The sequence below is a fragment of the Staurois parvus genome, unplaced genomic scaffold (assembly GCF_062004578.1).
Source record: "Staurois parvus isolate SC_StPar_1 unplaced genomic scaffold, SC_StPar_1.0 ptg001435l, whole genome shotgun sequence".
Classification (NCBI taxonomy): Eukaryota; Metazoa; Chordata; class Amphibia; order Anura; family Ranidae; genus Staurois; species Staurois parvus.
This window is the reverse complement of record NW_028319231.1, coordinates 597,258-622,167: the sequence shown is the minus strand read 5'-3', so window position 1 is coordinate 622,167 and position 24,910 is coordinate 597,258. Positions and strand designations below refer to the sequence as shown.

Here is a 24,910-nt window from a genome sequence, read left to right as displayed (position 1 = left end):
CAGTTTAGAAATTGTTCTTCAAATTTGAGGTGGCTAGAGTGGAGTTTCAATGAATGTCAATGGGCGGTGTAAGTTGCAAACAAATGGTCATATTGTGAAAGCTATCAGGACTATGGCTTAGCCGTGGACATTTTTAGTGGCAGCAGGGATAGCTGAACGTTTTGATATAAGATTTGTGTAGGTGGGCTTGAAAATGAGGAAGTGATGGCAGTTTAGAAATCATGTCCTGATTTTTCAGCTCACACTCTAGTTTTGAACATTGCGCCATTCATTCCTATGGGACCAATTTCACCACAAAAACGCTGATATTTCGTGAACCATTCGGCGAAACGTTCCACAAAGGAATAGCACACCAATCGGGAACAATCCGCACGTTTCGGTATATTACTGTCTATGTAGTGTAAAAACTGTGGGAGGAGTTGGGGGGTAAATTTGGCTATAATAATAAGAACATGCAATAACACTTAATAATTTAGGCATCTAGATGTGGTGAAGACAATTTGCTGAAGTTCAAACTGAGTATCAAGATGTAGAAGAAAGGGGGAGTTAAGTGACTTTGAATGTGGCATGGTTGTTGGTACCAGACGGGCTGGTCTGAGTATTTCAAAACTGCTGATCTACTGGGAATTTCACGCAGAACCATCTCTAGGGTTTACAGAGAATGGTCCAAAAAAGAGAAAATATCCAGTGAGCGGCAGTTGTGTGGAGGAAAATGCCTTGTTGATGTCAGAGGTCAGAGGAGAATGGGCAGGCTGGTTGGAGATGATAGAAAGGCAACAGTAACTCCAATAACCACTCGTTACACCCAAGGTACGCAGAATACCATCTCTGAACGTCCAACATGTCCAACCTTAAAGCAGATGGGCTACAGCAGCAGAAGACCACACTGGGTGCCACTCCTGTCAGCTAAGAACAAAATCTCTGAGATATGTTTCCAACACCTTGTTGACTATACGCGACGAAGAATGAAGGCAGTTCTGAAGGCAAAAGGGGATCCAACCCGGTACTAGCAAGGTGGTCCTAATAAAGTGTCCAGTGAGTGTGTAATCATAATCTGTATGAAGACAGAAAATTGAGTAACATGCAGTCTAGATAACTCAATGTTCAGATTAGAGGGTTTACAAGTAGAAATAAAGATAGTTAATTTTTTTCCCGAAAGATGGCCGACCACATATCGCTCTATTTTATGTGTTTAGCTTTTCTTCTCCAGATCGCTGATGATCTTGGGATAGCATTTTTTGAGGACTTCACGGAATGCCTCCATGTCTTTTTCTCCCCAGCATCTCACGTAATCATACAAGGCTCTCATCTTCTCCTCGGGTGTTGATTTGTTGAGCACATGATTTTTTTGTTCATGTGTTAGATTTTCTCGTTTTAACAGGTTATCTATGACCGGCCCAATAGGATCTATTTTAAGTATCAGTTCCGCTCTATACTTCATCACAAAATGTTTCTCAGACCCATCTGTGTATAAGAAGAATTGCATGAAGTAAATCACCTTTTATCTATAATATCATGCAGGTTTCTGCAATGAATACATAAAAGTGCAGCGCTTAAAAAGTTACAAATAATCATAAGAAAACAGTGAAAAATGTGTCAAACAAACATTCCAACCAAAAATAAAATAAAAGTCCTAGAGGCTGTGATGAAACAAAAGAAATCCAAGGACAGTTGTGGCGTCACCAACCACTACTACAGAAGGCTTACCAGAAAGGCTTGACTCCCCTGTTCAAGTGGTCAAGCGCGCTTTGTTAAACAGTCCAGAAAGCCGGTCACTCAAATCCGCCTCCAGATCACCAAAACAGCTGATAAGGATCTTCCAAACAATGGACCTTAATTAGGGTAGCTAAACCATTCAGGATAAGTCCTCATGCACACTGAGGGGGGACGTTTTGATAATGCTGGTAACATTAGCTGTGTAAAGTCACATTGTAACGGAACCGGACCCCGACTGCACTAGGGTATTTCTGCTTCCCTGTCCGAACACAGATCCCCGGACCCCACCGCTGACCGAGCAGGAAATAGATACCACCCGACTTCTTAAGACAGGAAGTAGAACTGCTTTATTTTAACACAAACACAAGATATATACACAGGGCGGGGAAATACAACCAGGAACAGGAAACACATCAGCAAGTCATCCCCTCGGGGGGAAGAGCTGCCGGAAACACCCCCCACCAAACCAAGACACACAGTAGAACAAAGGGATACACCATATGGCAGTAGACAATACAGGAACACATACATCCCAAAATAGTTTGCTGGCAAGCAAGACACAATAGAACAATGGGACAACCACATGGCAGTGAACAATGGACAACCCCCCACCCCACCTATACATGTCCACACAATACTAGGACAGACCGCCCTGTACCCCTAACAGGCATAGGGTGGGTTACACATAAGAGGAATCTGGGGAGCTGATACAGGGGTCCCCTCACCCCCTAAAGTCACTCCCGTCACACACGTTAAAAACCTTTTCAGCTTTTTTCAGGGTTTTTGCATTAGCGTTTAGGGGTGTTTTTTGGGTCAAAAAAGTCCAAAAACGCCAGTAGGCAATGGTTTACTGCATTTTACCGCATTTTTCAGCATTAGAGCATTTTTACAGCTAAAAAAACTCCTCTAGAAACCCACTAGTTCTGGGTTTTTTCCAATCAAAAAATGCCCCTGTCAAAAAATGTTGATTGCAGTCTGTGTGTGTATGGATAACATGCTGGGGGGTTTACTGGCTGTAGAAATAAATGTAAAAAGCCAAAAACAGCCGCTGTAAAAATGTCAAGTGTGCATGAGGGCTAACACTGAAAAACATGGCAAAATGCGGTAAAACGCAGTAAAACTCCGCAAACCAGCGTTTTTGGACTTTTTTTGACCGAAAAAAATATTTAAAAAACAAAATGCTAAAAAAACGCAAAAGCAGACAAAACGCGGGAAAACGCCACTAAACGCCAATGCAAAAACGCTAAAAAAAAAGGTGAAAAACTCTGGTTTTTAACGTGACTTTACGCAGCTAACATTACCAGTGTTATCAAAACGCCCCCCCAGTGTGCGTGGAGACTGAGTCATATAAGGAAACCAAAAGCCACATTTATTTATATGAGCGAGTTTTTTTTTTAGCTAAAATAATGTCATTTGGTAATATGAACACACACCCTGTTTATTCACCCAAACTGTGAATTAGATGATCCAATTTAGAGTGATTGTAAATGCAGATTTTTTTTTTTTTAAATAACAAAAATGTTAGAATGACCTGCTCTGTGTAATGGTTTTGCACAGAGCAGCCCCAGTCCTCCTCTTTTGGGATCCCCAGCCAGCACTTCCAGACCCTCCCTCCCGACACGTGCCCCCATAGCGGGCCACAGTACATTGCCACTTGCTATGGGGGCACCCAGGCAGGATCACTGCTGAGCCGCTGCTTTGTGTGTCCATTCACACACAGACGTGGCTCAGCCCCACCCCTAGGCTCTCTCCTCTTTGGCTCACTGGCTGTGATCGACAGTAGCTCCCGCTGCTGTCTCAGCCAATGAGGAGGGAGAGACCCAGGAGAGCAGAGGCTCTCATGCAAATTGCTGGATCATAATGGGGCTCAGGTAAGTACTAGGGGGGTTGTGGCGGGAGCTGAACACAGAAGGGTTTTTTACCTTCCTGCACAGTCTTAAAGAAAGAAGGGAAAGGGGAGACACGATTGAAACCCTTAGAATATATGATGAGTGTGAAGAAGGCTCAGGAGGGCAGTATTTTCAATATAAAGCTGTGTGCAGATTATATTCGTCTTGTAGCCATCAATATAAATAAAAAATATGGTTGGTTGGAGCTAAGAACCACACTGGACTGGTTCAGGTGCTCTGAATCAGTATTTGGTGGTTCAATGGATGAATGGTGATGTTTAGCTCCCTTTGTTGGTGTGGGCTGCTTCTTAACTGAATGTGTGAATGTGATATCATTTCAGTGGCAATGGTATATAGATGAGGAGGAAGGCACACCTAGTGATACACTTGATGGGGAGTTAGCAGTCATTTACTGAGAGTCACACAAAAACAGATCAATCCAACACATTTCGGGGGAGTACGCCTCTCCCTCCTGGCAAGAGCATAAAAACATTACCATAAATATAAGTGATGTAAAGTCAGTATTTGCTGTGGACAGTGGTGGAACTACCAGGGTCACAAAGGTCTCGCTCGCGACTAGGCCCTGGCATTCCGCCACTGCGGGGGGGCTCCGAAGGCCCAGACTGTGGCTCCACGACAGGGTTACTGACGGCAGGTATAAGCAGAGAGTATCTATTATACTCTCTATCTCACTGCCCAGACCCAACACTGACGGCTCACCACCCAACCTCACATGAATCGGAGAGGAGAGAGGGCAGGGTCTACTCCTCCTCCTCCCCCCGCTCCTCTGCTCATGTGTGTGCCTGAGGTCCCATCCACATTCCAATCCCTGGCAGTACTGTGTCTCATAAAGGGGATAAATGGAAGGGGAAGCCCAGTAGCCCCCAACTAGATCATGGAGGAAATGTTCAGACTGCCTGAGCCTCCTTCCTGGGGTGAGTGAGCTCACCAACCAAGGTGACCAAAGTGTCCCTACTCCCTCCCTTCTCTCTCCTGCCCATGAGTACACTAATGTAAGGGGGAACTCTATGGACTGTACTGTAAAGGGAGACTCAGATGAAATGGAAGCTCTGTGGGCTTTGGAGAGCAGAGACCCCCTTACATCAGAGTTCCCCTTTACACCAGAGTCCACAGAGTTCCCCCTTACATCAGAGCCCCTCTTAAAGTGATTCTAAAGGCTTTTTTTTTTTTTTTTTTAAGAAAAAATAACAAACATGTCTATACCAGGGGCGGACTGACAACTCATGGGGCCCCTGTGTCCTTGCCCAAACTCAAAAAAGCCTATGAAAAAGGTACCAGGGGCATCTCATGGGGCCCCTACTGACCCCGGGCCCTCGAGCAGTGCCCGAGTTTCCAAATGGTCAGTCCACCCCTGGTCTATACTTACCTGCTGTGTGCAATGGTTTTGGACAGAGCAGCCTGGATCCTCCTCTTCTCAAGTTCCCCGCAGGCTCTCCTGGCCCCTCCCTCCTGTCAGGTGCTCCCACAGAACGCAACTTGCTACAGTGCTCTGTGTGTCAATTCACACATGGAGCGGTGGCTCAGCCCCGCCCCCTGTCTCTTCTCATTGGCTCACTGGCTGTGATTGACAGCAGTGGGAGCCAATGGCTCCCGCTTCTGTCTCAGCCAATGAGGAGAGGGAGTCCCAGGATAGCCAAGACTCCAGTGCACATTGCTGCATCGAGAGGGGGCTTAGGTGAGTATTAGGGCCGGGCAGGGGGGGATGCTGCACAAAGAAGGGATTTTACCTTCATGCATAGAATGTATGAAGGTGAAAAACCTTGAGCCTTTACATCCACTATAAATCAGGGTTCCCAGAGTACTCCTTGCCATGAATGCCTTGCCATGAATCCTCCCCTTCTTCCAGTGTCCCCCTCTTATCTCCTGATATGACATATCTTGTGGAGATACTCTTCACATGCTCAGCTTGGTGTGTATTGCTAGAGAGGTTTCTTTTTTTTTTTGCTTGGAGAGTGTATGTGATCAGCACAGGGCCAATCAGCACTGGCCAGACAAAGGCCAGGGGTTCTGCATCCCCCTACAAGAGAATAAAAACTCCTCCTACAAGCTTTAACCAGTGCTCTGCTGGACACTGATAGAAGACACAAGACTGCTATATACTGCTGATGAGAAAAGCTCTGTGCAGCATTACCTTCATGGTAAGGAGAGCCTGGTGCATAGAACCCTGTTATTACTGCTACATTTTGGAATCTTGCGAATGTTCTACTAGGGCAGCACATAAGATCTGCTGACAACCTGGATGGATATCCCAGGAGAGCCCACTGCTGGTCTTCTATTCCAATATAACAAATGCGCTGCTTGACCACCAGGGGCGGGCTGACTATTTGAGCACCCGGGGTCAGTAGGGGGCCCCATGAGATGCCCCTGGTACCTTTTTATAGGGTTTTTTGGGTGTGCTTTGAGTGTGGGCGAGGACACAGGGACCCCAAGATCCCTTATTGCCCGGGGGCACAATAAGTTGTCAGATCGCCACTGTTGACCACCTTAATTGGGGTCAATTATCTTTGGTGAGCGTGAAATTCACTTATTTCGTCTCCACGTGGTGAAAGCGTACATCTTTTTTCACAGCAACAGACTTCTATGGGACTGTTACTATCTACATCATGATTGCTTTATTATCACTTCTATAAATGTTGGATGTATGTTATTGGCTGGATGTCACAGGAATTATGTATTATCACATTTCATTTGTTATTGGCGTGCATTATTAGATGTAGAGAGATGCTTTGCTTTTGCATTTTTAATTCTGTTGCATTTTGTTGGTTTAGTGCAGGGGTGGGCAAACTTTTTGACTTGAGGGCCGCAATGGGTTCATATATTGGACCCGGGGGCCGGACCAAGAGTAGATGAATGATGTGTATGTGTCATCCATAGTAAGTATAGTAATATTCCCCCATAGTAAGCATAGTAATTAATCCCCCATAGTAATTCATCCCCCCATAGTAATTCACCCCCCATAGTAATTAATCCCCCATAGTAATTAATCCCCCATATAGTAATTCATCCCCCATAGTAATTCATCCCCCATAGTAATTCATCCCCCATAGTAATTCATCCCCCATATAGTAATTCATCCCCCATAGTAATTCATCCCCCATATAGTAATTTATCCCCCATATAGTAATTCATCCCCCATATAGTAATTCATCCCCCATAGTAATTCATCCCCCATAGTAATTCATCCCCCATAGTAATTCATCCCTCATATAGTAATTCATCCCCCATATAGTAATTCATCCCCCATATAGTAATTCATCCCCCATAGTAATTCATCCCCCATAGTAATTCATCCCTCATATAGTAATTCATCCCCCATATAGTAATTCATCCCCCATATAGTAATTCATCCCCCATAGTAATTCATCCCCCATATAGTAATTCATCCCCCATAGTAATTCATCCCCCATAGTAATTCATCCCCCATATAGTAATTCATCCCCCATATAGTAATTCATCCCCCCTATAGTAATTCATTCCCCATATTAATTCATCCCCCATATTAAGTCCCCAAGCCCCCCCTGTGTCAATTCACTTACCTTTGCTCCGCGCGTTCCTCTCGCCGTTCCGGTGTAGCATGAAAATCTGTCTCCTATGAGGATCTGTCCCCCTCGACGTATCTGCGCATGTGCCAGTTTCAGGCATTAGCAGCCGATCGCCGATCTCCGGCACATGCGCAGATACGTCGAGGGGGACAGATCCTCATAGGAGACAGATTTTCATGCTACACCGGTCTTCAGGGCGGACTGTGAGAGCAGCCTAGCTCCGCAGGCCGGATTAAAAGGTCCGCCGGGCCGTAGTTTGCCCATTGCTGGTTTAGTGCCTACCTATTCACAGTTTTTATGTTTCAAGTGTTTTCCACTTTATAGGGGCAGCTGCCAACCCACATAGCCGGCACACTGTGGGAGTTAATTCTTTATTTTTTAATTGTTTGATTTTTGGTTCGGTTAGACAGACACATAGGAGCCACAATATTATTTTAATAATACTTTTGATCCGTATACTATATGTGTGACTCCCGATAAATGATTATTAAAGTGTTACTAAACCCACAACAATATAATCGGTCTGTAGATGCAGGAAAGCGTGGTTGTTATACTCACTGGGGAGCCTAAGGGGTTAATTTGGGCAGCACAGTGGCTACATGGTCAGCACTTCAGCCTGGCAGTACTCGGGTCGTGGGCTCGAATCCCAAGTATGGCACCACCCGCCTGGAATTTGCATGTTCTCCCTGTGGCGGCGTGGGCAGGGGCAGACTGACTCATGGGGCCCCCGGGCAATAGGGGATCATGGGGCCCCTGTGTCCTCACACAGACACTCAAACCACACCCAAAAAAGACTATGAAAGGTACCAAGGACATCTCATGGGGCCCCCTACTGACCCTGGGCCCTTGAGCAGTGCCCGAGTACCCGAATGGTCAGCCCGCCCCTGGGCGTGGGTTTCCTCCAGGTACTCAGGTTTCCTCCCACACTCCAATGCTGGTAGGTGAATTGGCTCCTGTCTAAATTGGCCCTAGTATGTGTATGTATGAATGTGAGTTAGGGACCTTAGATTGTACGCCCCTTGAGGGTTAGGGACTGATGGGAATGTACAATATATATGTAAAGTGCTGCGTACATTGACGGCGCTATATAAGTACCTGAAATAAATAAATCCTCTTCATTGTGAAAAAAGGCTGTTTGATCCTGTCTTCTCTGATTCTCCCCTTCTTCTACTGTCCCCAATCCATCTGCTTATAGTACAGAGCTCTAGGAGGAACTCTGCACATGCTCAGTTTAGTGTGTATGGCTAGAGGCTTTTTTTTTTCTTTGGGAGGGTGCATGTGATCAGCACAGAGCCAATCAGCACTGTCCAGATAGAGGGTCAGGGGTTATGCAGCCTCATAAGACAGTCAGAATGAAAACTCCTACAAGCTTTAACCAGTGCTCTGCTGGACACTAACAGCAGTCACAAGACTGCTATATACTGCTGATGAGAAAAGGTATTTAGCAGTTTATATTTACTAAAATAATTGCATTTCCATGTTCTGTGTACTGTGGGAGACCGGATATAGTGAATGCGGGGTCCGGGGAGAGCGGATATAGTGAATGCAGGGTCCGGGGAGAGCGGATATAGTGAATGCAGGGTCCGGGGAGACCAGATATAGTGAATGCAGATCCAGGGAGAGCGGATATAGTGAATGCAGGGTCCGGGGAGAGCGGGTATAGTGAATGCGGGGTCCGGGGAGAGCGGATATAGTGAATGCAGGGTCCGGGGAGAGCGGATATAGTGAATGCGGGGTCCGGGGAGAGCGGATATAGTGAATGCAGGGTCTGGGGAGACCAGATATAGTGAATGCAGGTCCAGGGAGAGCGGATATGGTGAATGCAGGGTCCGGGAAGAGCGGGTATAGTGAATGCAGAGCCTGGGGAGAGCGGATATAGTGAATGCGGGGTCCGGGGAGAGCGGATATAGTGAATGCAGGGTCCGGGGAGACCGGATATAGTGAATGCAGGTCCAGGGAGCCCAGATATAGTGAATGCAGGGTCCAGGGAGCCCAGATATAGTGAATGCAGGGTCCGGGGAGAGCGGGTATAGTGAATGCGGGGTCCAGGGAGAGCAGATATAGTGAATGCGGGGTACGGGGAGAGCGGATATAGTGAATGCAGAGCCTGGGGAGAGCGGATATAGTGAATGCGGGGTCCGGGGAGAACGGATATAGTGAATGCGGGGTCCGGGGAGAGTGGATATAGTGAATGCGGGGTCCGGGGAGATCGGATATAGTGAATGCAGGGTCCGGGGAGATCGGATATAGTGAATGCAGGGTCTGGGGAGAGTGGATATAGTGAATGCGGGGTCCGGGGAGAGCGGATATAGTGAATGCGGGGTCCAGGGAGAACGGATATAGTGAATGCGGGGTCTGGGGAGAGCGGATATAGTGAATGCGGGATCCAGGGGAGAGCGGATATAGTGAATGCTGGATCCAGGGAGAGCGGATATAGTGAATGCGGGGTCCGGGGAGAGCGGATATAGTGAATGCGGGGTCCAGGGAGAGCGGATATAGTGAATGCGGGATCCAGGGGAGAGCGGATATAGTGAATGCGGGATCCAGGGGAGAGCGGATATAGTGAATGCTGGATCCAGGGGAGAGCGGATATAGTGAATGCGGGGTCTGGGGTTTAGTAACGCTATGACTTCCCATCAAGTGTGTTATCACTTTGGATACTGGGTGCTCCTTCCTCCTCCTCTAAATATCAAGAATACAGGAAGAAGAACTCAAGCTAGAAAAGTTCAAAACTAATCTTAAAAAGTATCATTTTGCCGAAAGAGTAGTTGATGCTTGGAATAAATTTCCAGTAGAGAGAGTGAGTCAGCAGTAAGCAGATTTAAACATGCTTGGTACACATGTACTGTAGATCTTTCCACGGAAAAAAGTGAAAGAAAACAAAAAGAAAAAACCAACACCCCCACCCCACCCAGGCAGGCACAATGGACCACTTGGTCTTTTTCTGCCATCAATCTTCTATTTTTCTATAAATTATTTTCACACCAAGTTCTGTGACAATGGAAGTTGAAACATACCGGTCTCCATATAATGTCCCACCCTGGCTGTTTCGTCTTCTAGATCGCCTGAAAATATGAAACATTACAATATTATCAGGCAGTTTTTACAGCTTCCTATCAACTATTACATGTTCACATATACAAGAACAACATGGATCATTCCTAATATATAGAAGAAGATCAATCAAAAGGTAGGTTGCTACTGAGTTTTTAAATGCTGGATCTGCTATATCCACTGTATCCCAGGACTAATGGAGCTTCGAGTGCCAAGTGATTGTTACCACCAAGACCTGTCCTCACTTCTTATAGTGGGGGGGGGGGGGCTGCCACAGGAGGGTATTTATGCCACAGGAGGGTATTTAACCCCTCGCCCTCCAGAGGATTCCCCCCCTTCCTGACCAGGCCATTTTTTGTGTTACGGCGCTGCGTTACTTAACTGACAATTGCGCGGCCATGCAACGCTGCACCCAATTTAAATGTATGCCCTTTATTTCCCACAAACAGAGCTTTCTTTCAGTGGTATTTGATCACCTCTGCGTTTTTTATTTTTTTGCATTATAAACAAAAAATGACCGACAATTTTGAGAAAAAAAAAATAAACAACAATATTTTTTACTTTTTGCTATTAAACGTGTCCAGTAAAAAAAATTTAAAAATCAAATCTCATCAGAAATTTAGGCCTTTTATTTTTTTTTATTTGCGCTATAAACGAAAAAGGAGCGACAATTTTTGAGAAAAAAAACAATATTTTTGAATTTTTGCTATTAAACATGTCCAGTAAAAAATCCCTCCAGAGGATCCCCCCCCCCCCCCCCTTCCTGACCAGGCCATTTTTTGCATTATGGCGCTGCGTTACTTTAACTGACAATTGCGCGGTCATGCAACGCTGCACCCAATTTAAATGTATGCCCTTTATTTCCCACAAATAGAGCTTTCTTTCAGTGGTATTTGATCACCTGTGCGTTTTTTATTTTTTTGCATTATAAACAAAAAATGACCGACAATTTTGAAAAAAAAAAATAAACAACAATATTTTTTACTTTTTGCTATTAAACGTGTCCAGTAAAAAAATTTTAAAAATCAAATTTCATCAGAAAGTTAGGCCTTTTATTTTTTTTTATTTGCGCTATAAACGAAAAAGGAGCGACAATTTTTGAGAAAAAAAACAATATTTTTGAATTTTTGCTATTAAACATGTCCAGTAAAAAATCCCTCCAGAGGATTTCCCCCTCTTCCTGACCCGGCCATTTTTTGCATTATGGCGCTGCATTACTTTAACTGACAATTGTACGGTCATGCAATGCTGCACTCAATTAATTTTTTTTCCCACAAATAGATCTTTCTTTCGGTGGTATTTAATTGCCTGTGCCTTTTTTTGTGTACTAAAAAACAAAAAACAAAAAGGATGACAATTTTGAGAAAAAAACAACATTTTTGACTTTTTGCTATTAAACATGTCCAGTAACAAAATTTAAACAATCAAATTTGACAATAAATTTAGGCAAAAAAGTATTCTGCTCCGTGTCTTTGCTAAAAAAAAATCCCAATACGTGTAAATTAATTGGTTTGCGTGAACGTTATAGCGTCTACAAATGGCGGTATAGATACTGGGATTTTTTTTTTATTTTCACTAGTAATGGCGGTGATCAGCGACTTATAGCGGGACTGCGACGGACATTCTGACACTGGGGGGGAACTGACTTGGTGTCACTGACATCCCAAGTGATATCAATACAGTGATCAGTGCTAATAATAATCACTAATCCGAGTGCCCCCTACAAGGAAATGCAAAATCACATATATATACAAGATTTTGCGCACCCCTGCCGCCCTGTAGCAGTATATCTGCTATAGGGCAAACGGGAAGCGGTTAACACCACAGGCAACATTCTGAGTGAGCAGGGAACACTATCTAAGTGCTAATGTATAGACTTGTTTCAACTTTTTCTTCTAAAATCATATTTGTATTTTCCTGAAGTGGAAGTATGAGGAAGGTAAAAAAAATGAACCAAATGCTGCTTTATATACCTGTAAGCAGATGCTTCCAAAGGGCTAAATGGTTTTCTTTTGCTGTGTTTGAGCTCTGGGGTCAACTGTGTTCATGTATACAGACCAAATGTTACAATATAACTGTGCACAATATTTGTCCTTGGTTGACCTGCTAGGCTGGTGGATCTGAGAAGAAAGAGTTAATTTCTGCTGGCTAGGTTTTCCAGCTCTTTTTCAAAGGGTTACCGCCCCCTACAGGTCACACCATATAAATAGGGGCTCATTTGTGCACCCATTGCCAAGATGTAGACATTACTCTGTTGGTCCGTGCCCCCTTCTGAGGAGCCCAGTCGGGGTTCCCACTGGGGTCTGGAGCCTGTGGATCTATGTGGACTTATAGATGGACTTATAGATGCCAGTCATGTACTTACCGATTTTTGTGGATTACTGCCAAAATCATGGACTTTAAGGGATTACTCATTACCTCTTGTGGATTTACTGCCTACCCACATGGAAAAAAAAAATATATGAAATATATTTTAAAAGTATTCTTCCCAAATATTGTGCTGCGCTCCCTAAAAACAAAAACAGCATGTGCATATATATCAATTGATCAATTCCCCCTGATGAAGCCACGTGACCGGAGGCGTAACGCGTAGGGGAGGGGCTCTGACGTCACCGCGTTCGATCGGCTTTGCTGTGATACGGCGAGTACTGAGAGAGAGTGTGATACACACTGATGGCTATTTTTACTGATGGGCTTGTTTTTATCTATTACAATGTGAGTGTGGCAAACTTAGTTTTGCAATAAAGTGTTTTAAAAGGATAAAGCGCTATTCTTTGTTTCCCTTTATTACCATACATGTGGAGATTGCTGGAGCAATCGTTAGGAGATTCATTCCCCAGGAGGGGTGGAAGAGGCAGATTATATCCATTTATCCGTATGTCCATAGAAGAGGATTAAGTATCCAGGTGGTTAATCAGGAACACTGAAGTGTGGAGAGATCCAAAGAAGGTGGTGGTCATCCAAGGGATCCTTCATCCTCATGTGGGATAAACTGCGTTCATTAGCCTGATAGGCTATGAATTGAGGTGAGCGCAGAATAGAGCAGCAGTGTTGCTATAAGGAACTTGGAAACCCGGAATTAATCCATTTGATCGAAGCTGATTTATGGGAAAGAGGACTTTTGTTCATTACACTGGGATGTTTTTTGATGCGTGGGTGATTTTTTTGTATGAGGATTTTTTGTGTATTATATTGGGATGTTTTTGCTGCATGGTGGATTTTTAGTGGAACACAATTAAGATGGTTATTGTATGTTTCTGGATATTGATATATATGCACATGCTGTTTTTGTTTTTAGGGAGCGCAGCACAATACTTTATTTATTTACTATTATATACACTATTATATGAGTTGGGTGTGAAGTGTTTGCGAACCACATATTGATTTTTATTTTTGGTTTATTTTATGTTTTTATTCATTTTTTAAAAATAGTATATTCTATTTTGTTACACATTTTGAAGGTGAAAGTCACTATATTGGCTCACGAGTCTTTTTAAAAAAATTCTTCCCAAATATATTGACTAGAGATGAGCGAATTATTCAAAAATTCGATTCGGCTGATTCGCCGAATTTGTGGAATAAATTTGATTCCATGCGAATTTATTCGCTGCGAATTTAACTTATAAAAAGGGTTTCTAGGCTTCAGAGAGCCTTTATATTAGTGCAGAACACTGTACCTTTAATTTAAATGCCCTTGGAGATGAGGAAGGAGAAGGAGAAGGAGAAGGAGAAGGAGAAGAAATGGAAACAAATAGATACAATGTTTCAACCGCTGTAAATGTGAATGAACTGTCAGAGAACTGTCAGAAATAGCGGAGCTCTGCAGAAACACTTTTTGCTGGCTTGGAATTCTTCTTATTTTCATCCTACTTCTTCTTCTTCTTCATCCTCATCCTCATAAGAAGAAGAAGAGGATGAGGATGAGGATGAAGAAGAAGAAGAAGAAGTAGGATGAAAATAAGAAGAATTCCAAGCCGGCAAAAAGTGTATCTGCAGAGCTCCGCTATTTCTGACAGTTCTCTGACAGTTCATTTACATTTACAGCGGTTGAAACATTGTATCTATTTGTTACCATAAATGGAAACAAATAGATACAATGTTTCAACAGCTGTAAATGTGAAGGAACTGTCAGAGAACTGTCAGAAATAGCGGAGCTCTGCAGGGACACTTTTTGCCGGCTGTAGAAGGGATGAAAATCGGAAGATCGGGGAAAATTTGATTCGTGCATCCGAAGTTGGCTAATATTCGGATTCGGCACGAATCGAATTTTTCCTGAAATTCGAAACGAATTACACTTCGCCTGGTTCGATTCGCTCATCTCTAATATTGACATATATTTGAAATGCTACAATTTTGACCATATTCAATATATTTCAAAATATATTGCAATAAATATACAAATATATATATATATATATATATATATTTATTTATACACACACACTGTATGTTGAAATGCGTTTTATTACAAAATATCCAAAAAATATTTTTTTTAAATACATTTCAAATATACTGTATGTCTTTAAAAATACAAATTTACATTTTTGGAATGCATTTAAAAATATATGTAAAAATTATTTTTTCTATGTTAAAAAAAATCTGAAGAATATATTTAAAAAATGAGCACAAGGCTGCATGCCTGCAGGTCAGTGTGCCAAAAGACATCCTGTGTACACTGGGAGTTGTGCTATTCTGACCACGTGCGTTACCAAGTCTGCTATTTCATCACAGCAAGTTAGAACAAAGAGAAACCGTGAAATTCTGTGTGAAACTGAGCAAATCTGCCACAGAGGTGTTTGATGTGATTTGGTTAGTTTGCGGCGGTGCTGCAATGAGTTGTTTGAGGTGTTTTGAGTGGCGCGCACTTCAAAAGCAAAAGAACATCACTAGAAGATGACGAGAGATCAGGAAGACCTTCTACAAACTCAACCCCCGAAAATGCCCTCTTTTGATCCAGCTCAAAGGTCGCCATTTTGACAACATTGCGGAGATCCAGCGATTTGCCCAGTTTCATGCACAATTTCATGCTTGCTCTTTGTTCTAACTTGCTGTACATGATGAAAAAGCAGAAGTGGTAATGCCCATGGTCAGAATAGCACCAGTTGCAGAACTCCCGATGTACACAGGACAATGTCTTTTGGTGCACTGACTTATAAAGGTCGGTGCTCCCTGTGACTGTGCATGCAGCCTTGTGCTTGTGTGGTATAAAACTAGTCTCTCTCTCTCTTTCTATTTTTCTCTTTTTTTCTGTCTCTTTTTCTCTTTCTTCTAAATTTTTCTCTCTCTCTCTCTCTAAGTAGGGGGAGGGGCACCCAATTTTAGTGTTTCCTAGGGCAGCACACAACCAAAATACCCCACTGCAGGTACTGATTTATGAAACAAACTTGATACTGGAACTTAATGAAAATTGTACCCCAAAGCGTAAGTAAAACAAGTGATTTTTCACGTCCCAATAATCTGTCAAAAACAAACAGAAAACAGATCCAGCTCCTTGGGAAAAATCTAAGTTGTAATGTCAGTAAAGCTCCCAAGATACCATGTCACACTTATATCAGCAACCAAGGAGATTTTGGCTCCCATGCCTGGGCCTCCCCGCTACATTGGTCGCCACTCTTGGTTTTGGGGTGAGCCTACTGGACTGCTTTCAAGCACCATCTATTTGACGTATGATGTGCTACTGCTGTTTGATGTCATATAATACATTGTCATTATGGTTTGTACATATTGAGTCATGTTTTGCTCCCTTCTAGATTTTGTTCCTGAAGAAGCAGCCAAAGCCGCAAAACATGTTGAGCGCCTGCTGTGGTGTGCGTTTCCTTGCATTTGCAGTCTGAAATTCAGACCTCCACCACCAAGCTTGGAAACCCCAGCAGCGTTGGTCTGGAGAAAAAGAAATTACCGTGTATCTCCAAACACGGAAAGGTTTCTTCTCCATGTATAATACATAAGGGGGGATAATATGATCTCCATGTATAATACATAAGGGGGATATGATCTCCATGTATAATACATAAGGGGGGATATGATCTCCATGTATAATACATAAGGGGGATATGATCTCCATGTATAATACATAAGGGGGGATATGATCTCCATGTATAATACATAAGGGGGGATAATATGATCTCCATGTATAATACATAAGGGGGATATGATCTCCATGTATAATACATAAGGGGGGATATGATCTCCATGTATAATACATAAGAGGGGGGGATATGATCTCCATGTATAATACATAAGGGGGGATATGATCTCCATGTATAATACATAAGGGGGATATGATCTCCATGTATAATACATAAGGGGGGATATGATCTCCATGTATAATACATAAGAGGGGATATGATCTCCATGTATAATATATAAGGGGGGATATGATCTCCATGTATAATACATAAGGGGGGATATGATCACCATGTATAATACATAAGGGGGGATATGATCTCCATGTATAATACATAAGGGGGGATATGATCTCCATGTATAATACATAAGGGGGGATATGATCTCCATGTATAATACATAAGGGGGGATATGATCTCCATGTATAATACATAAGGGGGGATATGATCTCCATGTATAATACATAAGGGGGGATATGATCTCCATGTATAATACATAAGGGGGGGGGGATATGATCTCCATGTATAATACATAAGGGGGATATGATCTCCATGTATAATACATAAGGGGGGATATGATCTACATGTATAATACATAAGGGGGGATATGATCTCCATGTATAATACATAAGGGGGGATAATATGATCTCCATGTATAATACATAAGGGGGGATATGATCTCCATGTATAATACATAAGGGGGATATGATCTCCATGTATAATACATAAGGGGGATATGATCTCCATGTATAATTCATAAGGGGGGATATGATCTCCATGTATAATACATAAGGGGGGATATGATCTCCATGTATAATACATAAGGGGGGATATGATCTCCATATATAATACATAAGGGGGATATGATCTCCATGTATAATTCATAAGGGGGGATATGATCTCCATGTATAATACATAAGGGGGGATATGATCACCATGTATAATACATAAGGGGGGATATGATCTCCGTGTATAATACATAAGGGGGGGATATGATCTCTGTGTATAATACATAAGGGGAATATGATCTCCGTGTATAATACATAAGGGGGGATATGATCTCCATGTATAATACATAAGGGGGGATATGATCTCCATGTATAATACATAAGGGGGGATATGATCTCCATGTATAATACATAAGGAGGGATATGATCTCCATGTATAATACATAAGGGGGGATATGATCTCCATGTATAATACATAAGGGGGGATATGATCTCCATGTATAATACATAAGGGGGGATATGATCACCATGTATAATACATAAGGGGGGATATGATCTCCATGTATAATACATAAGGGGGGGATATGATCACCATGTATAATACATAAGGGGGGGGTATCTCCATGTAAAATACATAAGGGGGATATGATCTCCATGTATAATAAATAAGGGGGGATATGATCTCCATGTATAATACATAAGGGGGGATATGATCACCATGTATAATACATAAGGGGGGATATGATCTCCATGTATAATACATAAGGGGGGATATGATCTCCATGTATAATACATAAGGGGGGATGTGATCTCCATGTATAATACATAAGGGGGGATATGATCTCCATGTATAATACATAAGGGGGATATGATCTCCATGTATAATACATAAGGGGGGATATGATCTCCATGTATAATACATAAGGGGGGGTGTGATCTCCATGTATAATACATAAGGGGGGATATGATCTCCATGTATAATACATAAGGGGGGATATGATCTCCATGTATAATACATAAGGGGGGATATGATCTCCATGTATAATACATTAGGGGGGATATGATCTCCATGTATAAATACATCAGTGGTTCATATCGGTGAACTCGGTGTAGAGCCATTCACCCTGAGGTCATCACAGAGGACATGGGGGCGCTCTTTATGTTTGGAGGAAAAACATTTAATTTCCAAATACAGAAAGGTTTCTTCACAGTAAGAGCTGTGAGAATGTGAAATAGACTCCCCCAAGAGTTGGTTGTGGCCAGCTCAGTGGATTGCTGTAGGAAAGTCCTGGATTGTTTCTTGGATACACAGAATATAACTGGATATAACATTTATAGGTAAAGTTGATCCAGGGAATATCCGATTGCCTCTCGGGGGATCAGGAAGGAATTTTTTCCCTGCAGGAGCAAATTGGATCGTGCTTTGCTGGGTTTTTTTGCCTTCCTCTGGATCAACTGTGAGTATAGGATTATAATTTTTTTTTCTTTTAATGGTTGAACTGGATGGACTTTTGTCTTTTTTCAGCCAGACTAACTATGGTTAGAGGGGAGATTCACAATGTTCTGATTTTATATTTATATTATATATTGTATAAATTGTGAAAAACTGTATTATTAAGATAATCATTGCAGTAAATTTTAATATTCTGGGGTAAAATTCATGACCTTCTGTGTTGCTTCTAGTGCTTGAATGTCCATATTTGGTCAATGTGAGGGCAATCCCTGACTGATAGCTGAATGTACGGGGCTGGGGCGACTCACTGGCTATTAGGTGGGTGCTGGCTCCCTAACAAACAGAAGGAAGCTTCCACGTTTAGCACATACAGCTGGAGGTTCATTCAAGCATTTGCACAGGAATCTCCCTAGGCTGTACATAGTGCCGACGTCTCCCTCATTATACTCCATGCTGGCTCAATGTTCTTAACCGAAAGACAACAAACTATTTCACACAAAAGTTATAAAGTTTTATGGGTTGCACAAATTGAGACTTTTGCAAAGTGATTTTTTTTTTTTTTTTTTTTTTAAGAAACAGACCCCTGTAAGAGACGGTTACGATTTCCCAGTTTGAGAGGACGTGATGAAAGAATTGTAGTTTGTAAATACAATAATACCTCTTGTCAGCTCTCCCATCCACACAGACTTCTCATCTCTAACCAGATCTAGAGAAATCGATGTTGCACGTCCTCCCACATTGATTTCCATAAAGGGGAGATCGTCTATACCTTCGTACAGTTCATACTGCAAAAACTAGAAAATATATCAAAGGTTTAGCTTGTTATGGGGTCATAGGCATTGACTTTAATTATTAGTACTATTTGTAGCATTACCCCTTAGGAGTTGCTGAAGTTATTGGGTCCCCCTATAGTCCTTCACAGCCAGGCAACAGGCATTTTCTCAGACTTTCACTCTGGAGACAGTAAACAGTCCTTGAGCTTGTTTTTTAGGTTTTATTAGGGTGTTGAACTTGGATGGGGTAAGGGGTGTATGGGATGCCCAAGGGAACTGCAACTGAGGACAACTTCGTAGCAACTATGTACAAGTACATGTACAGCAAAAATGGTTTCTTCCTAGAGAGCTCTCCAGCCTCTCCCGATGTACCACCCTAGACCCCAGATGGATCCTCTCCTCATCCAGCTGTACTGGGACAATCCATGGGCAGGGTGACCCAGAATCTGTCTCTTTCAATCAACAGTCCCAGATGGGGGCTAGTCATGTTTCCCACCCAAATGCCCTCTCTCTTTTACCAGCCCAGGGGGTGCAGGACTGCTCATTCTTCATCTCCTGCGAGCTTGCTTGGTTGGTGGCTGCCTTCTGGCCTTCTGCTGAGCTAGCTCCTTCCCTGCTGCAGAGTTGGTCCTCTCTCTGGGGACTACTGAGGTTGAGACATCCTCCATTCAAATTCAGCCTGGAGGTAGGCCCCTTCCCAGGGTTCCCGGGCTTCGGAATGCTCAATCCAAAATGCCCGCGCCTATTTTTAGTCTCAGTCCTGGCCTGCCCTCATTGTATTCCTTCTGCTGGTCGAATGTTCTCAGCCCATACTGTTAGGCTATTTTCTCTGTTGGTAAATGTGCTTTTATGGTTAAATGTTCATATGGCTATATTTCTCTTAGGATCGAATGTTAGGGAATACTACATTCGAAAGATTGTGCCCATACAAAAAGTTAACAAAAACAACCCCCCCCCCAAAAAAAAAACACAGGCAGACTTTATGAACCTGCAACGGAACCGGACCCTGACTGCGCTAGGGTATTTCCATTAGACTCCCACTTCCCTGTCCGAATACAGATCCACGGACACCACCGCTGGCCATACAAGACGAAACAGCACCAGACTCGTCTTAAAACAGGAAGTGGACTCCTTTATTTTAACATAGATACAAGATATATATACACAGGGCGGGGAAATACACCCAGTAACAGGAAACACATCAGCAGGCCGTCCCAGCAGGGGGAAGGGCTGCCGGAAACACCCCCCCAACAAGCCAGTACAAACACATATATCCCATAATCCTTTGCTCCCAAGCAAGACACACAATAGAACAATGGAAAACACCACAAGGCAGTAGACAATACACAAACCCATACATCCCATAATAGTTTGTTCCCAAGCAGGACACACAATAGAACAATGGGACCACATGGCAGTAAACAATGAACAACCCCCACACCCCACCTATACATGTCTACACAATATCAGGATAGACCACCCTGTACCCCTAACAGACACAGGGTGACTTACACATAATAGGGATATGTGGAGCTGAGACAGGGGTCTCCCCACCTCTGCAAAGTGGGCTGTGTTCCATGGGCCTCCCACCCAAAGTCACTCCCGTCACAGAACCACTCAGTATTTTTCTGCCATCACTTTTCTATGTTTCTTTGAAAGGTAACAAAGAAACTGTTCCACACATTTTACAAATATGGGCATTTTGTGTTATGTTTGCACATAAATGATGAGACCTTAACACAACAATATTTTTTTTTATAAATAGCTATAGAAATATCTATTTATATTTTTATTAAGATTAGAAATATAATGCATAGTATTACCTCAGGCATAACTTTGCTTTTTGGCTCAGTTTTCACTTTGTAAATATCACCAACAATCAGTGTGGTGTTGTAAGGTTTATCAATCTTTTTAAATCCAGTTTCTTTCTTCAGATCATCAAGTTTCTATATTAAGTGGAAACAAAGAAATATATTTTAAAAGAACAAAAATATGACTTGACTAATCCACAGTATAAAGCAGCAGTTATATACAGGGCTTGAGATTCTCAGTTTGTTTAGCGAGATAAGAAATTTATTAAGCTATAACAATTGTTACTTCGGGATGCAGAGTGGGGAAAGGATCCAGTAAACATGTCAAATTTGCCACCCCCTTTTCTTTCCTGAATGAACCCAATGAGTTATCAGTAGCACTCACTCACTGTGTTCGTTCACAACTGAAACATAATAAACTTCTTTTTCTTTGGGGACCCTGTCAGGTTGGCTGTATGGGGCCCCGTGATTTCTAACATCAGCCCTGTGGTATATGGAGAGCTAAAAGGTTAGCACTTCTGCCTGGCAGTACTAAGATCATTGGTTTGAATCCCAACCACGGCACCACCTGCCTGGAGTTTGCATGTTCTAGATGCAAAGAAGACAAACAGGGTGCACCGGCCTAGTGCACTGCCTAAATAGCCTTTATAGATAAAAGTAGTAGATGGTGATATACTCAATGTATAAAAGCTCATCATAGAGAACAGCAATGTCCAGTCCGCCTGGTATGGCTTTCCACACAGGAACACTGGACCTCCAACAGGCTAACGTGTTTTGAGGACTTGCCTCTTCCTCAGAGCCAGTGTATACAGTGCCTGTACCCTGAGTTCACCCCCAAGCGCAAGAGTATTTGTGTTGAATATTTGGTAGTTTGCAAAGGGCTAAGTGGTCAGCACTTTCACCTGGCAGTACTCAGGTCGCTGGTTCAAATCTCAACCATAGCACCACCTGCCTGGAGTTTGCATGTTCTCCCTGTGCCTGCTTGGGTTTCCTCTGGGTACTGCAGTTTCCTCCCACACCCCAAAGACATGCTGGTAGGTTAATTGTCTCCTGTCTAAATTGGCCCTAGTATGTGTATGTATGAATGTGAGTCAGGAACCTTAGATTGTACGCCCCTTGAGGGTTAGGGACCTTAGATTGTACACCCCTTGAGGGTTAGGGACCTTAGATTGTACACCCCTTGAGGGTTAGGGACCTTAGATTGTACACCCCTTGAGGGTTAGGGACCTTAGATTGTACACCCCTTGAGGGTTAGGGACTGATGTGAATGTACAATATATATGTAAAGCGCTGCGTACATTGACGGCGCTATATAAGTACTTGTAATAACTTAGGCAGAGACCTGCCCTCCTGATGTTACCTATATGTTTCTGGGTTCAGATACTATATTCTTTAAATGCTGCTATTACAATTATTGAAACATTTTTTCATGATATTTGTCTGCAGCTCCTTTTTAATCACAACCATCACACCTTTTTTGAAGGTCCAAAACCAGCTGCCCCAAAAAATAAAAAAAAAATGCTGATCCCCACCTTACCCAATGCATATGCAGGGTAAAGCACTCATATTTTTCTAGTTGGAATCTCACAAGATCCAGCACTCCGGTCTCCTCTCCCACCCTCAATATTATCACTGCTGATCCTACATCATAATGATGTCAACAAGGTGGGCAGGGATGTGTAAGGGACATGGACACGTTACCTTCAGTTCAGGTTTCTTGCAGGGCACCAGATACAAATGAGTGCGGTATTCTTTGTATTCTTTGTTGTGTGGACTCACTATACGGAAGTATAAAAGAACCTTCCCATTAATTTGTATGGATCTCCTCTTCAGTGTCCAAAACGAAGTGGAACGAATCATAGCTCCGGCACAGGAGAAAGTGGGATTCTCCAACACAATGTAGGATGGATTAATGCTTGTTGGGGTTTTAAAAGTTAAGTTTTCATCTTTAAAGTGGCCGTATTTGATGCTGGATTTGTCCTTACCAAGACCTGTTTAAAAGAAGCATTACATAAGTATCTGTATCACTTACACTCCCTCTGGGGTGGGTATTGAGCAGCATCAAATACAAAAGTTCAGATTGCTGAGAGGTCCTTTTGAAATGTCTATCGACTTTAAGGGGGTGCAATAGTCAAGTGCCCTTAAATATTGGCCATATAGTGTATTAAAAATGGCTGTAAAGAGAGCAATGATGTACACATTTCAGCACTCCAAAGCTGAGTTAAGAACAGGCTTGAGCCCACAAATCACCAAATGTTCTGATTTGTTTGTGATTAAAAATGTTTCCCTAGCAACAGAATTACCTGAACTAATGTCCTGTACTCAACGCCAATGTTAGGGGTTACAGGCAGTCCCCCCACACCAGGACCGTGGCCCCCTACATATCCAGTGGTGCTCAGATGGGCCCAGTGCAACATTTCCTGACGGGAACTTTCCTGGATATTATGGGCCACTAATTGGAAGAGGGGACTGGTGGTGGGGACCTTAAAATGAACTGTGCAGTATATATATAGTTACATAGTTAGTTAGTCCATCTAATTGAACCAATAAAAGGGAAAATAAATGCACAATCCTATATACACAATCCAATACCCACAGGTGATCCAGAGGAAGGCAAAAAAAACCCCCAATAAAGCACGATCCAATTTGCTCCTGCAGGGGAAAAAATTCCTTCCTGATCCCCCGAGAGGCGATCGGATATTCCCTGGATCAACTTTACCTATAAATGTTATATCCAGTTATATTCTGTGTATCCAAGAAAGAATCCAGGACTTTCCTACAGCAATCCACTGAGCTGGCCACAACCAACTCTTGATGGAGTCTATTCCACATTCTCACAGCTCTTACTGTGAAGAAACCTTTCTGTGTTTGAAGATTATATTTCTTTTCCTCCAGACGTAAAGAGCGCCCCCTTGTCCTCTGTGATGACCTCAGGGGGAATAACTACACCGAGTTCACTATATGAACCACTGATGTATTTATACATGGAGATCATATCCCTCCTTATGTATTATACATGGAGATCATATCCCCCCTTATGTATTATACATGGAGATCATATCCCCCCCTTATGTATTATACATGGAGATCATATCCCCCCCTTATGTATTATACATGGAGATCATATCCCCCTTATGTATTATACATGGAGATCATATCCCCCTTATGTATTATACATGGAGATCATATCCCCCCTTATGTATTATACATGGAGATCATATCCCCCTTATGTATTATACATGGTGATCATATCCCCCCCTTATGTATTATACATGGAGATCATATCCCCCTTATGTACTATACATGGAGATCATATCCCCCTTATGTATTATACATGGAGATCATATCCCTCCTTATGTATTATACATGGAGATCATATCCCCCCTTATGTATTATACATGGAGATCATATCCCCCTTATGTGTTATACATGGAGATCATATCCCCCCTTATGTATCATACATGGAGATCATATCCCCCCTTATGTATTATACATGGTGATCATATCCCCCCTTATGTATTATACATGGAGATCATATCCCCCCCTTATGTATTATACATGGAGATCATATCCCCCTTATGTACTATACATGGAGATCATATCCCCCTTATGTATTATACATGGAGATCATATCCCTCCTTATGTATTATACATGGAGATCATATCCCCCCTTATGTATTATACATGGTGATCATATCCCCCCTTATGTATTATACATAGAGATCATATCCCCCCTTATGTATTATACATGGAGATCATATCCCCCCTTATGTATTATACATGGAGATCATATCCCCC

At 42.6% G+C, this 24,910-nt stretch overlaps 1 protein-coding gene across 1 annotated transcript in view; it reads right to left on the bottom strand.

Annotated features, from left to right (window-relative positions):
* Nucleotides 1–363: 363 nt before the first annotated feature.
* LOC149435985 (NACHT, LRR and PYD domains-containing protein 1b allele 3-like) overlaps nucleotides 364–24,910 on the bottom strand; it is a 39,452-nt gene continuing 14,905 nt past the window's right edge. The window contains exons 5-9 of the mRNA XM_089662188.1: nucleotides 22,814–23,103; nucleotides 21,125–21,247; nucleotides 19,187–19,322; nucleotides 10,186–10,233; nucleotides 364–1,464 (exon numbers count right to left, since the gene is read on the bottom strand). Of these exons, the coding sequence (XP_089518314.1) occupies nucleotides 1,193–1,464; nucleotides 10,186–10,233; nucleotides 19,187–19,322; nucleotides 21,125–21,247; nucleotides 22,814–23,103 (869 nt within the window). The 3' untranslated portion in view covers nucleotides 364–1,192. The remainder of the gene's footprint in view (nucleotides 1,465–10,185; nucleotides 10,234–19,186; nucleotides 19,323–21,124; nucleotides 21,248–22,813; nucleotides 23,104–24,910) is intronic.